A 15,067-nucleotide genomic window follows, 5' to 3' on the forward strand; every position below is an offset into this window, starting at 1 on the left:
CTGTCTGTTTTTCTCTCTTATTTAACTTGTTTGTTCTTCTTCCCTTGGGTCACCGTTCTTTGTAAATGCAGATTTTGGTTTCTCTTGATAGTTAGGGCTTGAGGTCTGACTTCTCTGTTGTGTGAGAATGCTGGTGTGCTGTGTATAGCATGGGAAACAATGGGGTTTTTTGCCTTTAACCCTCTTCAGAAGTGAGTTCAAATACTGGTGATGTTGACTGGCTTAGGTAGCAGTCTAGTAGAGCAAATAGCAGTGGGTTTTTGGCAGACAACTGTAGGTGTACAGGTTGTGCAAGGTAAACTGTGCCATAGGGACCCTCTTGAGAAGCGTACTTCGCTGAGAAGCGTGGCAAAATTTCAGTGTAGTACCCTTATCAATTGACTTGCTCTTAAGCATGCTGCTTCAGGATATTAAGTATGATTTCAAAGTGCATGCTGTTTATTGAGGCTAATGGAAATGCTTGCTACCTAATAAGCAAATTCTGAGTTAAATGCCAAGTGTGAAGAATTGAGGAAAAGCCTAAAGGGCTCTTTGGGTGGCCAGAGAGCAAGAGATCTGAGAGCCAAGGAGAGAGCTTACCAGGGCATGGTAATTTGCATCTCTTCAGGATCACAGGTTTGTTGGGGCGGGAAGGTACCTCTGGGGATTGTCCAGTTCAGCCTTCCTTGTTCAGAGCAGGAGTGTGTCTGTTTGGGTTTTGAATATGTCCAAGGATGGAGGCTTCAAAACCTCTCTGGGCAACCTGTTCCAGTGCTTGATCCCTCTCGTGGGTTTGGGTTTTTTTTTTTTTTTAAAAGCCACCTCTTATGCTTAAGTGGAATTTCCCATATTTCAGTTTGTGTCTGCTGCCTTTTGTACTTTCACTGGATACCGTTGAGTCTTTCACAAGACTCTTGTTCAATCTTTACATCCCCCTCACTTCTCCACCCCACCAGCTATTTTTGGAAATATCTATTTTTGTGGATGAAGGTTTCTGGTTTTTGAAGGTGGAAGAGATATTTACTGTAATGTTGTGTGACACTGGGAGAAGAGTAAATATGTGAAATTCTGAAAGAGTGAAGTGGACTTCTAGGAATGGACAATAAGTGATTAAACGTTCACCTTCCTAATTCTTTGATTCTGGCTTCAAAATGAATGGCATGCGTGTAATGGTTGCTTGTGATGTTTTAACAGAGTAAGTCCAGTAATGTGCTGAACTTATTACTCTATCAAAAGCATAACTTCTTGCTGTCACCTGTAAACACTTTTCCTCTGGGGTTATCTCTAATTCTCAATTGTCAGAAGTATTTACTCCCTGAGTTTCTCAATAAGTCACAGCAGAGATATTTCCCGCTGTCCCCCGCCCCCCCCACCACCGCTTTTGTTCCGAGATTTGCTCCTTTTCCTGTTAATAACTCTGTTTGCCAGCATCAAACAAGCAATTATGCAATATGTAAATATCAACCCTAAAATTTGGGTGTGAATTGGACTAAAAACCAGGCCAGGACTGTAAACAACTTGCTCCAAAGTGACCTTTACTGTGAAAGGAGAGGCGGAAACAAGTGTCAGCTCTGCCTGTGGTTCCTGACTACATGGAGAGCAGTTAGTAGTACAGTCATGTGAAATGTCTATTGTTTACATCCGATAACGAGTTCCTCGTTTCAGCCCTTCCAAAAGGAGATTGTGCCTATTTATTTGTTTTTCTGTTCAATAAAAAGGTCTCTTAATGAGCAGGGTAATTACGTATAGCAGTATCTGTTTCTTTGATTTGTTTTGACAGTTCGAATGTGCTGAGGTAAGTCCTTGCTGACTAATTCATACATCATTTTAAATCAGTGCAAGTCTCTCCTCTCCCCTAAATGTGTGGCAAGATCTAACCGGGCTCGCTTCAGAAGGTGTTAGTGTGGAGCCACTGGAATTCTGGTTATGTTCAGGCTTGTGGTGTCTGTGTCTTATGGCCAGAGCTCTCTGTACATGTTGGTGTTGATGGAGTCACCTCTAAGACTTCTCATTGTGAGGGGTTATTCCAGCTGCCTTGGCAAACTGCAGCAATCAAATTGCCTCAGAGAAAACTTTCCCTTAATTCTGATTTTCACTCTGCAGTTTTCCTTGCCTTAAACCTTGCTTGTTCTGCTTTCATAGATGTGAAGAGCATGAAAGGAGAGCAATCTATAAAGTTAACATGACATCTTTGTGGAAAATCCTTCCTATCCACTCTACAATAGACTTGGCAGGATTGTTTGAAGTCAAGTAAAGGTTTTTAAATATTTCAGAGATACAGATCCATATGGTATGATGTTCAACTAATTAACATAAATATTGATGGGATAACTTACTAGCTAAGATTCACTCTGGATGGTATGATGAAAAGCACTTCAAAATTAAGTTTCAGCAGCTTAAGTTAAATGTGTTTCTTCTGGACAGATCTTTATTTTATTTGAATAGAGCTGACTTAATTTGTCTAACCTTTTGTGGCTTATCTTTCTGAGTCCTTTTTTTACAGAAGAATCACAATAGTGGTTATACAAAATGCTGTTTGCTGTCCTGTGCTTAATTAATTAATCACAACAGTGAAATTTTCTTTTCCTCTACAGAAAAAGATGGCAAAGCCTTTCATCCAACGTATGAAGAAAAACTCAAACTTGTGGCGCTGCACAAGCAGGTTCTGCTGGGACCTTACAACCCCGACACTTGCCCTGAAGTTGGATTCTTTGATGTGCTGGGAAATGACAGAAGGTAAAAGGGCTGGTGCTCTTCTTGGTCTTAACTCTACTTTTCCTGTTTGAAGAAGACATCATCCAATTTCCGCAATAAGAAGAAAAGTATGTGCGTTGTGTCAGTGTATGTGTATAGTAGTGGAAAGTGAGTGGCCTCTTCAAATACATCGTAGAAATCTGAGTCACAGGTCGGTAAAGGAGCTAACAGAAGACTGTTGAGTTTTTTAAGCCACATTAGGAAAAGCTGCTGTGCCTAGAGTTGAGTTTCTCACAGCAGTTAAAGACTTGGTTAGCTCTGCATTAATGTGAAAGCCCATGTTTCATTCTAGCTCCACACTAGGGTTGCAACAGGCCAGGCCTTTTGCCAGTGGTAACAGCATTCAGCGTAGCCAAGGATAACTTCTGAAATCAGATACCTGGTGCATTCAACCTCTGAGTAAATTTTGATGAGATCTGGACAGTCTCAGGCATGCCTCTTGTATTGCTTGCCGTTCTCTTGTTCATTGATTCTATTTATAGTTGTGAAAGTAGTGTGCAATACAGCACTGGCTTCTCAAAGCTGGGCTCAGTGCACTGCTTTTGCCCAAATGGACCTAGTTTTCCTTTAGAAAGAACCAGGCTGTTGCATTCAACTAACTGAAGCAATGTAATCAATGGTTGTTACCATGTTTGTTCAAGCAGGAAAATGTGTGTATTTTTTTCCACAAACTAGAGTGGAAGAAGGGTAAAAAAAATATTTCAGGGTCATTTGTAGCTGAGAAGTTTTTGGACATAGTTCAGAATTCAAAGTAGGGTCAATGTTATGTTTGACATTTAATATAAGCACTCGATTATGTCTGTTTGAACGGGTTGTTCTGGTTCAGGCAGAAGAGAGCACTGGAACCTACAGGTTTAAGGTCTGTCTTTGAATGGGAGAAAGTTATTGGTTCTCTGCAACTGAAAAGTTTGGTCCCTGGTCTCCCAACTTTTTTTTCTTTGCTGGGTTCTCAGAGTTCACTACTGACTTGAAAAGAGTTGAGTCTTCTGTTATTTCAGCTGATTTCTCTCTCTCAGGAAGGAATGGGCTGCCCTTGGAAACATGTCAAAGCAAAAAGCTATGACAGAATTTGTTAAGCTCCTGAATAGGTGCTGCCACTTGTTTTCAACATATGTCACTTCCCACAAGATAGAGAAAGAAGAACAAGAAAAGAAAAGGTAAGGTTTGAGTCCTTTTATGTTGGAGAATATTGAGTGTATAACTCTTGACCGACGGACAGTGTCGCAGCTAACTTGAGTTGAAGTTGTGTCGGAAAGAGAAATACTTGAAGTTTAGGTGGCTGTGGTATCATTTGATCTCTTTAAGCTTTTTTATGTAGACATCTAGAATACAAGGAGGAGTTTTTTTAATCTTGCTGATACTGTCTTCTGTTAAAGAAGTACATGCTTCACAAAATGTCTGCTCTAATATGTCTGTGGACTAAACATACACAGGACATTGTTACATGCTTTAAATTCCTAGTGTGGGTTAGCAACTTGACAAGGGCTATCTTCTGCTATCATTTACATGCCATGATTATTAAACTATACTATCCATGTAATTATTAAACATATGTGTTGTGTTAAAGCTTACAAGATGTGTTTAAGGTTTCTAGATGTTTTTTTCTACTGCTCTCTGTGAAGGATAGTATAGTAATAGATTAGAATTAATATCAAATGAGAATGCAGAATTTACACTTGCCATACTGTACAGTGCAGTAAAACTGAACAGTAACATGTCTTCTTGTGTCCAATAAAACACTTCTCCAGTCAAATTGAAGTGGGAGGAGATGATACCAAACAAAAAGCCTTATTGGGCAGGCATGAGGCAGGTTACAGCATGTAGAAAATGGCTCATCCTAGGATTGTTGGAATGCTGAAATAGCTTATTGAGTGGATGTTGCAGAAGAGAAGAGGAGGAACGAAGGCGGCGTGAAGAGGAGGAGCGTGAGCGATTACAAAAAGAGGAAGAAAAACGTAGGCGAGAAGAAGAGGAAAGACTGAGAAGAGAAGAAGAAGAGAGGAGGAGAATAGAGGAGGAACGACTTCGGATGGAACAACAGAAGTGAGTAGCAGAAACAAGTGACACTTCAAAGAAAATAACTGCCTTGCACTTGAGGCAATTGTACCTCACTTCTTAAATAGTAATGCTAGAACTGAATACCTGAAGTTCAGAGCACTTGATTCTGGCAGTGACATTTGCATCCTTAGTTAAGAGGGACACAGTCTGCAGAGAATAATTATCCTAACGTGTTATTGTATGCAGCCTTCTCAGATGAAAGTGCTAGAGAAGCTCTGTTTAAAGAGAAGCTCTGGAGGGTTTTGGGTTCAAGGGCTGCATGCTATGAAAACTTGTGACTCTGCCTCTTAAATGATTAATTCTGCACTCAACTGAGTAGTGTTAAGTGTCCAACTGGAACTGTTGTTTGAACTGTGACTTGAAAGTTTCTATCCTTTCACAGAAAGCAGAGCCTTGAAGAAGGATAACTGCAGTTCAGTGGGGTGTTTTGAATGCATGTCTGAAATTTTCTAAATCTGTGGTCTAACACTACCTCCTTAAAAGTGCTCCATTTCTAGGCAGTGTGAAGTGTCTGCAGATCTCATTTGTACACTGGCAATCGCTGGATTTTTAGAACCTTTCTAAAAGGAGTACAAAATTCATGTTCAAATGCACTTAACCTCTGTTTGTAGCCTGAATTAAATTGTTTACTTAGAATATACAGCTCTAGTTATATTTAATTGTTCCCATCATACCCAGATGCTGAAAACATGGATCTAGCTTTGCACGCAGAATGTTTAAGAGAACAGTAAATCATCAAAGCTGTTCCACATCAGTCAGCAACCATTTTCCATAATAAAAATGTCTTTGCAGGGAGTGTCTCTGAAATAGATCCCACACTTGCTATGTAGCGATTTTGAGAAAGGAGCAAATAATTAATCCACAAGTTTTACTGTTTGTTTAACACCATGAGAGCCAGAGGAGCATAGAACACAGGCATAAATGAACAGAGGAGACAACAGGAGAATGTTGCACGGTGCTAAGTAGCGAGCGGTGATATGCCTTGAAGTTAAGAGATTACCTTTTTTTTTTTACATGAATAGCAGTTGTGTATTAAGTGGTTGTAACAGGTTACAGAGATAAAGAATTTAGAAAAGGAATTTGGTACATATATACAGGCCAAGTGTATCTAAAGTCACAGTTTTGCTGAAATAGTGAATCTTGCCCGTTAGGATACAAACCACTCTAATACTGGAGCTTTTAGAGGATGATTTTGGGGAAAGGAAGACGGGCAGGAAGCAAAGAATTACTCCTGCGTTTGTGTGATACTTCTTCCTGCCTCTGAAGCATTGATAACTGGTTGCTGATGGATGTAACGTGACACAGAATGAACTCTGGATCTAGTTAGCTTTTTACTATATAGCTTCTGTTAGTCCTTTGGAAAGAGGAGGAAAACTGAGCTTGTGTATAAGTAACCCATGGGCTCCTGAAGTTTCAGCAGTTAAGTTTATTGGAGGCACAGATGCCCTATTTGACAGCATTTTTTTTCATTCCTGAATTAGGCCACAGTCAATCATGCTTTTCATCTGTTTGCCTGATATCTGGGGAAATCAAGATAGTATGTGGTGCATTCTTCATAGATTTACCTGAAAGCACTGCCGTGCTGTACCACAGCAGGCCTGTTCTTATCAATATCTGTAGAAGGGCTGCCAGAAGGATGGTTTCTGCATGCTTTCTGGAGGACCAGATGTGGGGTTTTTTTCCCCTTGTTTGAGAAATTTAGTCATGCAACTACCTCTATCTTTCTAGCACTCCCTCTTTATCAGACTACAGATTGAGAATTATGTAAGAGCTCTTGGTTTTTTTAACACTTGATGCTTGCAAACATTGGGTAGAAATTGTTGCTCCCTTCTTTATATTTTCAGCTTATTTTTAGTCAAAATTCACATTTACTTTACCTTTAGGCTCTGTTCTACTATGTAGATTTGTTTTAATTAGTTTTTGCAGGAATTGAATTAACTGTCTTTGAGGCCACTTAAATCACTTAAGTACAGGGATTTCCCCAATACTCTCAGCTGCTTGTAATCTTCCTACTCTCCTCCCATCAATCCAGGCAACAAATAATGGCAGCACTGAACTCCCAGACTGCCATTCAGTTCCAGCAGTATGCAGCCCAGCAGTATCCGGGCAACTATGAACAGCAGCAGATCCTAATTCGGCAGCTCCAGGAACAGCATTACCAACAATACATGCAGCAGTTGTACCAAGTCCAGCTTGCACAGCAACAGGTATGGCCGACCAGCTGAGAAACTTAGATTTTTTGTGTCCCAGGCTGTCTCTGGGAGATGTTAACTTGTCTGCCGTTATCTCCTTAAAAAGATAATTGCTACGAGGAGAGATGGTGTCGTAGTGACTAATGCTGCTTCAGATTCAAACGCCAAAGCCTCTTTATTTCATCTTTTTGAGTAGTTTTCTGAAGCAGCTGTTAGTTAAGAAAATTGTAAGCAGCCTCTACTAATTACTTTGTTTGATATTATTCTTGGAGACTAAATGTGGAGCACTGTGCTGCAGCATCTATTGTGTGTGTAATTTAATGGGGCTACATAGACTCATAGAATGGTTTGGGTTGGAAGGGACCTTAAAGATCATCCAGTTCCAACCCCCTGCCATCAGCAGGGACATCTTCCACTAGACCAGGTTGCTCAAAGCCTCATCCAACCTGGCTTTGAACACTTCCAGGGAGGGGGCATCCACAACTTCTCTGGGCAACCTGTTCCAGTGTCTGACCACCCTTACAGTAAAGAACTTCTTCCTAATATCTAATCTAAACCTCCCCTCTTCCAGCTTAAACCCATTTCCCCTTGTTCTGTCACTACCTGCCCTTATGAAAAGTCCTTCCCCAGCTTTCTTGTAGGCACCTTCAGGTACTGGAAGGCCGCTATAAGATCTCCCCAGAGCCTTCTCTTTTCCAGGCTGAACAGCCCCAACTCTCAGCCTGTCCTCGTAGGAGAGGTGCTCCAGCCCTCGGATCATCCTCGTGGCCTCCTCTGGACTTGTTCTAGCTGCTCCAGGTCTCTCTTGTGATGGGGGCTCCAGAACTGGACACAGTACTCCAGGTGGGGCCTTACAAGAGCAGAGTAGAGGGGGAGAATCACCTCCCTCGACCTGCTGGCCATGCTTCTCTTGAGCACAAATACACCTGTTTAAGTGACTCTCCATGTACGTTACTTCTTTGTAGGGTTTTATGCCTGGGCTTGGACGGCTGCTACTTTGTTTGGGGAAAGTTCAGGGCTGAAACTGACATCTGTAACTGTCTTAAACAGATGAAAGCCAGACTTCAGACTCTAGTATGTCTGACTTCTCTGGACAGGACCTGAATTTTAAATGGACTGTGACTTCCCGCCTGAGATCTGTTGTTCTTAAGCTAAAGACTTAACAGGATATTAGTTACTGATTTTTAATTCATTTGCATTTTGAGGAGGCTGATGCCCTCAGCGAAGAACTGTCCAAGGATGGAAGCCCTGTGAACCCATATAATCCTCATGAAGTTCAACAAGGCCAAGTGCAAGGTCCTGCATGTGGGTCAGGGCAGTCCCCAGTATCCATACAGACTGGGGGATGAATGGATTGAGAGCAGCCCAGTGGGGGTGGACTTAAGGATACTGTTAGATGAAAAACTGGGTATGAGCTGGCAATGGGCTATTGCAGCCCAGAAAACCAACCATATCCTGGACTTCGTGAAAAGAAGTGTGGCCAGAAGGCTGAGGGAGGGCGGAGATTCTTCCCCTCAGCTCTCCTGAGACCTTACCTGGAGTCCTGTTTCCAGCTCTGGGATCCCCAGTACAAGAAATACATGAACCTGTTAGAGCAGGTCCAGAGGAGGGCCACAAAAATGGTCAGAGGACTGGAACACCTCAGAAAGGCTGAGAGAGTTGGGGTTGTTCAGCCTTGAGAGGAGAAGCATCTGGGGGGGACCTTATTGCAGCCTTTCAGTATATAAAGGGGGCTTATGAGAAAGATCTCTTTACCAGGGCTGTAGTGACAGGGCAAGGGACAATGGTTTTAATCTGAGAGAATGTAGGTTAAGACTGGAAATAAGGAAGAATTTTATTTTATTTTATTTTATTTTTTTCCCCCAGTAAATGTGGTGAGACACTGGATCAGGTTGCCCAGAGAAGTTGTGAATGCTCCTTCATTAGAAGTGTTCAAGGGCAGGTTGGATGGAGCTTTGAGCAGCCTGGTCTAGTGGAAGGTGTCCCTGCTGATGGCAGGGGGGTTGGAACTGGATGGTCTTTAAAGGTCCCTTCCAACCCGAACCATGATTCAATGGAGTAGAGGTGATACAGGAAAGTCAGAGGCTTCCTGCCCTGTTATAGTTACTCTTGAAGCTTAATGACACCCTGCTACCAATGCTTTGGTGTCATAGTGGTAAGCAAAAACTATACCCTCATCAGTCTTGTCCTTGATGCCTTCGTAATTGATACTGCTCCCATGAGACTGAGGTGTCGGAGATGCTGCTGACAATTTTCTTCAATGCTACCAGCACTGCTCCTCTCGGTCATGGCTCTCTGCTTCCTAAATACAGAAGACTAATGCCACCTGAGAGCTGGGGCAAAGCAGCCTTTCCTTTATGGTGTATCACAGAATATTAAATCTGCCAGGCAATGAAGCTTACCTTTCAGATCTCTACTTGGACAACTCTTGTAGAGGAAAGGGTGAAAAAGCAGCTTGTAACAGAACTAAAATTGCCTAATTCTACTTCAGGCTTTCCTGAAGACCTGGGTAGGCTCTGTAGCACTTCTGAGGAATACTTTCCTTTTGGATGCTGGTAACTCAGCTGCCTTGGGATCTATGAGTGCAGTTAAAAAGTGCTGTTCTGTCGTGGTTGCTTACAGGTCAGCTTGTGGTACAGTTAATTTTGGAAAGACTGTATGCAATAGTATTCCTAGAAAAGTTCACTGCTTTACATTGTCTCAGTGCATGGATCCGCTGTAGTAGAAAGTGGATCTGGGCAGCATCTGTACAATTGCTCAAATTTGAAATCTAACTAATGTTTGACGATGTTGTACTCCCTCAGGATACCTGTATTCCGTTCATTCATCAAAATCATATGCTTGTTAGGTTGTTCTTTAAAGAAATAAAGTTGATTATACTTTTTCCCCGTCCCAACAAAAAAAAGCCTATGTTATCTCTCTGTACTGGTAACAGGGCAGGGGAATAAGCCTTGAAGCTAAAGGGGTAATGCATCCTGCTAAAAAACCAGAAGGATGGCTGTTACCTTGGATAATCTCATTTTAGGTGTATTTAATCCTTTGCACAGGGACAGCATGATAAATTCTATCTGAAGAGTTTCAATGTACATAAGTCATGTTCTAAAAGCAGCACCTCTGTGCTTTAATAACTCTTCTCCCAGACCACTCTCAGTCCTTGTGGCTCTTAAACTTCCTGCTTTCATATTAAATAAATGCCTTTGTCAGGCCTCATGGATTTGATAGAGAACCCTGTTGAGTAAGTTAACTCACAAATTGGCGAGTACTTACCAGACCTTAAATACATCCAGCTCTTTTTAGACCCGGATGAGCTCAGGCCAGAACCTTTTCAGCCCACTGGTAAAAACCAGCAAACAAGCTGTCACTTTCAATTTGAAAGAAATGTTACAGGAATTACTGAAATGCAGAACTTCCATAGTTCAAGTGAAAGAGTTTATTGTGTCTGCTCTAATCAACTTGAAAGTTGAATCTTCTTGTTCAGGTTGTATCCACCAGCTTACAACAAAGTGACTTCACTTCCCCTGATAATGAGTGTATGCAATTCTCCCTGGTTAATGTGCACTGCTTCTGGTCTTTTGTCTCAAACCTCCTCATGGGATGCAGGGGGGAATATTTTCTTTAAAGTATCTTTATACCTTCCTCTGGAAGAAGGAGACATCTTGGGAGGCTTTGGTTTTACTTGACTTAATTTCTGTCATTTTAGGCAGCCTTACAAAAGCAGCAGGAGACTGTTGTGGCAGCAACAGGGACACCTCTGACTACTGCATCGAAGGTGAATGCACCTGCCCCTGGGGACACCCCATCTATTAACGGGCAGGCCAGTGCACATGCAGACAGCCCTGAAAAGGAGCTGGATCCAGAGGCTTTGGAAGAAGCACTGGAGAATGGACCAAAAGGTAGGACTGGCTAGGTTCCTTAATTAAAAATAAATATCAGAAGCCTTTATTTGGATTCAGGTGTCTCAAGTATGGTTACTGTAGCTCTTTGCTTGCTTCATTGGGCTGTGCAAGAGCTAGGTTTGATTTCTGGATCCAGTTTCTCTCAAGGGAGAACAATATTACACAGGCAAAACTCAGCTTTGTGCGGAAGAAAAGAGGAAGCAGCAAAAGCATTTCAGGCAAAGTGGGTGGGATCCAGAACCTCCTTTCACTCTTGACTTGAAGGAAAGGAGCATTAAAGTTCTAGCAGAAACCTGTTCTGTGCAGAAATATGTTCAGTCTTCCTTGAACTTGGGTCAAAACTGAATGATTTAGCCTTGCAGATTAAAATAAAGCCAAATCCTTCTTACTCTCCCCGAGTGCTGCCCTACCTGTGGCTTAGCGCTGTCCTACGTGCAGTCCGGACTGCTGTCCTCTTGCATTTCCCACCTTCCTCAGACAGCTTCTAGGAAGCTGTGGAAGGAGAGCAGGAAAAGTAGCCTCCCAGCAGCTCTCTCACTGCTGATATTTCTGGGTGCTACCTCTGTACTTTCTTCCACAGTCAGTGGTCCTCAAAAGACTTGCTTGGATCCCACTAGGGAACCAACACTAGTGTGTTCCCTGTCTGCATAAATGGGGTGTTCAGTTATTTTAGTCAATATTTGACAATTTCTAGGCAAATTGCAGCCTCGGGTTCTGTGACATTAAAGATTCTTTCAGCACCCCACCACCTGTAGCAGTACATCTGTCTTCTGAATCTTTTCTGTATAAGTGCTCTTGGTTTAAAGGTGGCAAATGGGTGAACTGGTAGGATTTAAGTGTGCAGTGTTAGGTCTAAGCTTGCACTGCATTTCATGCAAGTTTCGACTGCCAAAAGATATTTCTTCAGTTAAAAAAAAAAAAAGGGGTTATGTGGAAGCAACTCTGATGCTTGTGGTCCTCAAGTGCCCCTAAGGCACACTTAAGTACACAGCATGACTGAAACAAAGCTTGACTGGAGTATTTCCTTCCCTCTCTCTAGATGCTGTTCCAGTGATAGCTGCCCCATCAATGTGGACACGACCCCAGATAAAAGACTTCAAGGAAAAAATCCGGCAGGATGCAGACTCTGTGATCACAGTGGGCCGAGGAGAAGTGGTTACAGTGAGAGTACCAACTCATGAAGAGGGGTCTTACCTCTTTTGGGAGTTTGCTACAGACAATTATGACATTGGTTTTGGGGTGTATTTTGAATGGACAGACTCCCCTAATACTGCAGTCAGTGTGCATGTCAGCGAATCCAGTGATGATGAGGATGAAGAAGAAGGTAAGTGTACTTTTTTATATAAACTGCTGGTCTTGCAGAGTTTGCCATGGGGGAAAACCCAACTGATTGTCTTGTGTAATCTCCTAGTTCCTACAAGTTCCATCTAGCTGGAACGTTGTCATCAATTTTGAATGGGAAGTGCAGTTCTGAAAGTAACTCAATCACCTCATTTGGTCACAGATAGGTTAAAGCAGTTCAGGGTGGGGAAATCCTTTTCCTAAGTTTTACTTACTCCGTAGGGTTTCCTCTTGTCCAATCCAGCTATTCAGTAAGCTAGCTTGAAACCAGTACCATAATAAGAGTATAGTGGATCTGCACACTGAAAACCTCAAGAAAAATCCTGCCCTGCTGTTCACAGATGTTTTCTAGGGAGGAAGTTTCCTTGAGGCTTCAGCAAAACAACTTAAAAGAGCAATTCCTGGCCAGGACACAGGTCACAGCTTTTACCTGTGGGGGAGTCTAGTATACCAGCAAAAAATGTTTTGAAAGGAGCGTGTGATTTGCTGAGAAGAAACTGCTCTGACAGAGGAAGCAGTGACCTTCTGGATATTACTGCTAAGTAATCAGTAGTAGTAAGTATGTCAGATCAGTAGCAGTCAGTGAAAACTAGAGCTTGGCATCTCTGCAAACTGACCCAGCTGTGCTGGGGAGATGGGTGTGGTGAGTTTTAATATCAAACTGTAAAATTCATTTAGTGAGCATGTTTACTGTTCCTCCTGCTTTTGAGTGCTTTAGCCACAGCCATGGTATGAACCCCTTCAACCAATCTGATTTCTAAACTAACAAAGAGTGCCTTGTCCACTACAGATCAATCTGTCTTTCTCTTGTAAGGCATCCACCCATGTTAACTGACACCCTTTTTTTTTCTTGCAGAAAACACTAGCAGTGAAGAAAAAGCCAAAAAGAATGCCAACAAGCCTCAGCTAGATGAAATAGTGCCTGTGTACAGACGAGACTGTCACGAAGAAGTGTATGCTGGCAGCCACCAGTACCCAGGGAGAGGAGTTTATCTTCTTAAATTTGACAACTCCTACTCTCTATGGAGATCAAAAACAGTTTACTACAGAGTTTACTATACTAGGTAAAGGTGTGGCCGTGTCTGAGGCTGGGCTGTGCAGAAGATGTCATTTTATTTGGAATTTTCTTCAAGCATAATGGATCCTTTTGAGTCTGTGTTTTATCCTGTCTGTATCTTTATGGTTTGTGTGAACTTTAACAAGTAGACACTGGGATCTTCCTGCTCCATGACACTAATGCATATTGCATTGGGCTTAACACAGGATCTCCCTAGCCCTTTTGGGTATTGGAGTTCACCAATGGAAGTCATTGGCTCCAGTGCTAAGGTCACATCAGTTGCATTTGTTAAAGCCTCACAAAAAAGGGGGAGGGAGTTGCTGGCTTACTGGGGATGGGTGATCTGATGTTTCCAGGTCTGGATGCTTTGAATAACTTGTTAACAGTTAATTTAAAGGTCCCATCAATAACTGGTAGATTCGGATGCAGTTTGCTGTGTAGCAAGTTTCTCTTAACTGTAATTGCATGTCAGATTTTTACACCATTAAAACTTGAAACTTTAAGTTGATGCAGTTTAGAAACAAGTTGTCTCACTTCTGTCCTCATCGAAGAAGAAACATTCAGTTCCTTAAACCAGTGTAGTGGCTAAGACAAGGATGAACAGCATCCTGAAAGTACAGCAAATAACCTCTTCTGCAGATGTAAACAATTAAAAGTATCTGTAACAGAAGAACCTTAATCTCTGCCCTGCTGCTAACCCTAGGATAAAAAAAGTCATTTTTTGGGGCCATTGAGTTTGAACCAGGGCACAAATTATTTCTGTTTGGTGGGTTTTTAATGGGGTAGACTTTAAAAATATATATATATACACACACACAAACCTGAAATGAGTTTTCTGCACAACGTCATGGTTTGTCTGGTTTTGTAAAACCCGAATAAGCACGTGGTGCATCTGAAGAACAGTTCAGTCGCTTTGATAAAGTGTAGGAGTTAACGTTGCACTAATTATGGAAATCACTGCCAGTCCTTTTTAGTCTGAACTGGTGATACTTGGGTGCAGACTTTCTACTTTAATCTGTAACTGCCTGCAGAAAGGTAGAGTGCACATACAGATACTTAATAACATAGCTTTAATGTCAATTTCATATGGTTTGGTTGGGGCATTTCATATTTTGTATAGTGGAAAAAATGCAGGTGGCTACTTGACTTGGGAGTCTGCTCTCCTTGGAGCCCTGCACCCCAGGGGTGATGTGTTGCAAAGACGACTTGTGTAAGTGCTCTCTGCATGGGTAATGCACTTTGTTACTGAAAGAAAATGGTTACTTTGGGTATCTCAGCTCAGTTCTTGCAGTAAGACTTCCATTGATTAGCTGCAGCTTGTACAGTTCCATGGCAATTATGTTGGGTTTGCAGGATTTGTTTGAATAATCAGTTTGTACATACATGATACTTTACTTTTCTCATACCAACCATGGAGATACTTCTCCTAGAGTGCTTAACTTGTCCTCTTGCATTTGGTTCAGCAACACCATACCAGCTTATAGCTAGTTAGTGCTGCTTTATCCAAAAACACTGTACAATGTTCTGCTCTTGTGTACATACAGTATATAAACCATGAATTTAGAAAGTACCTTGCTTTTAAAGAAAACTGTATTTAATGTAAAAAAAAAAGAAAAAAAAAACTTTTAAAAAGGCAGCCACTAATATATTTCTTCCAGTCTTCAATTGAAATTTTTTTGTCCATACAAAAATGTTATGACTTTTTCCTCTAAGAATATCTGTTCTTGGGAGCGGTGTTTGTTGCTTTAAATGGCAGCACTTACTGTCATGTGTTGGATGTTAGAACTTTT

At 41.7% G+C, this 15,067-nt stretch overlaps 1 protein-coding gene across 1 annotated transcript; it reads left to right on the top strand.

The window, feature by feature from the left end:
* Window positions 1-2,573: 2,573 nt before the first annotated feature.
* ACBD3 (acyl-CoA binding domain containing 3) lies at window positions 2,574-13,783 on the top strand (the record flags this gene model as incomplete). Its single annotated transcript, XM_010165320.1, has 7 exons — window positions 2,574-2,715; window positions 3,750-3,890; window positions 4,618-4,776; window positions 6,824-6,998; window positions 10,684-10,876; window positions 11,919-12,203; window positions 13,077-13,783. Coding segments are annotated over 7 exons (1,307 nt in total), but the record flags the coding sequence as incomplete, so codon positions are not given.
* Between the last annotated feature and the right edge of the window lie 1,284 nt (window positions 13,784-15,067).

The sequence above is a fragment of the Antrostomus carolinensis genome, unplaced genomic scaffold, assembly GCF_000700745.2.
Source record: "Antrostomus carolinensis isolate BGI_N321 unplaced genomic scaffold, ASM70074v2 scaffold22430, whole genome shotgun sequence".
Taxonomy (NCBI): domain Eukaryota; kingdom Metazoa; phylum Chordata; class Aves; order Caprimulgiformes; family Caprimulgidae; genus Antrostomus; species Antrostomus carolinensis.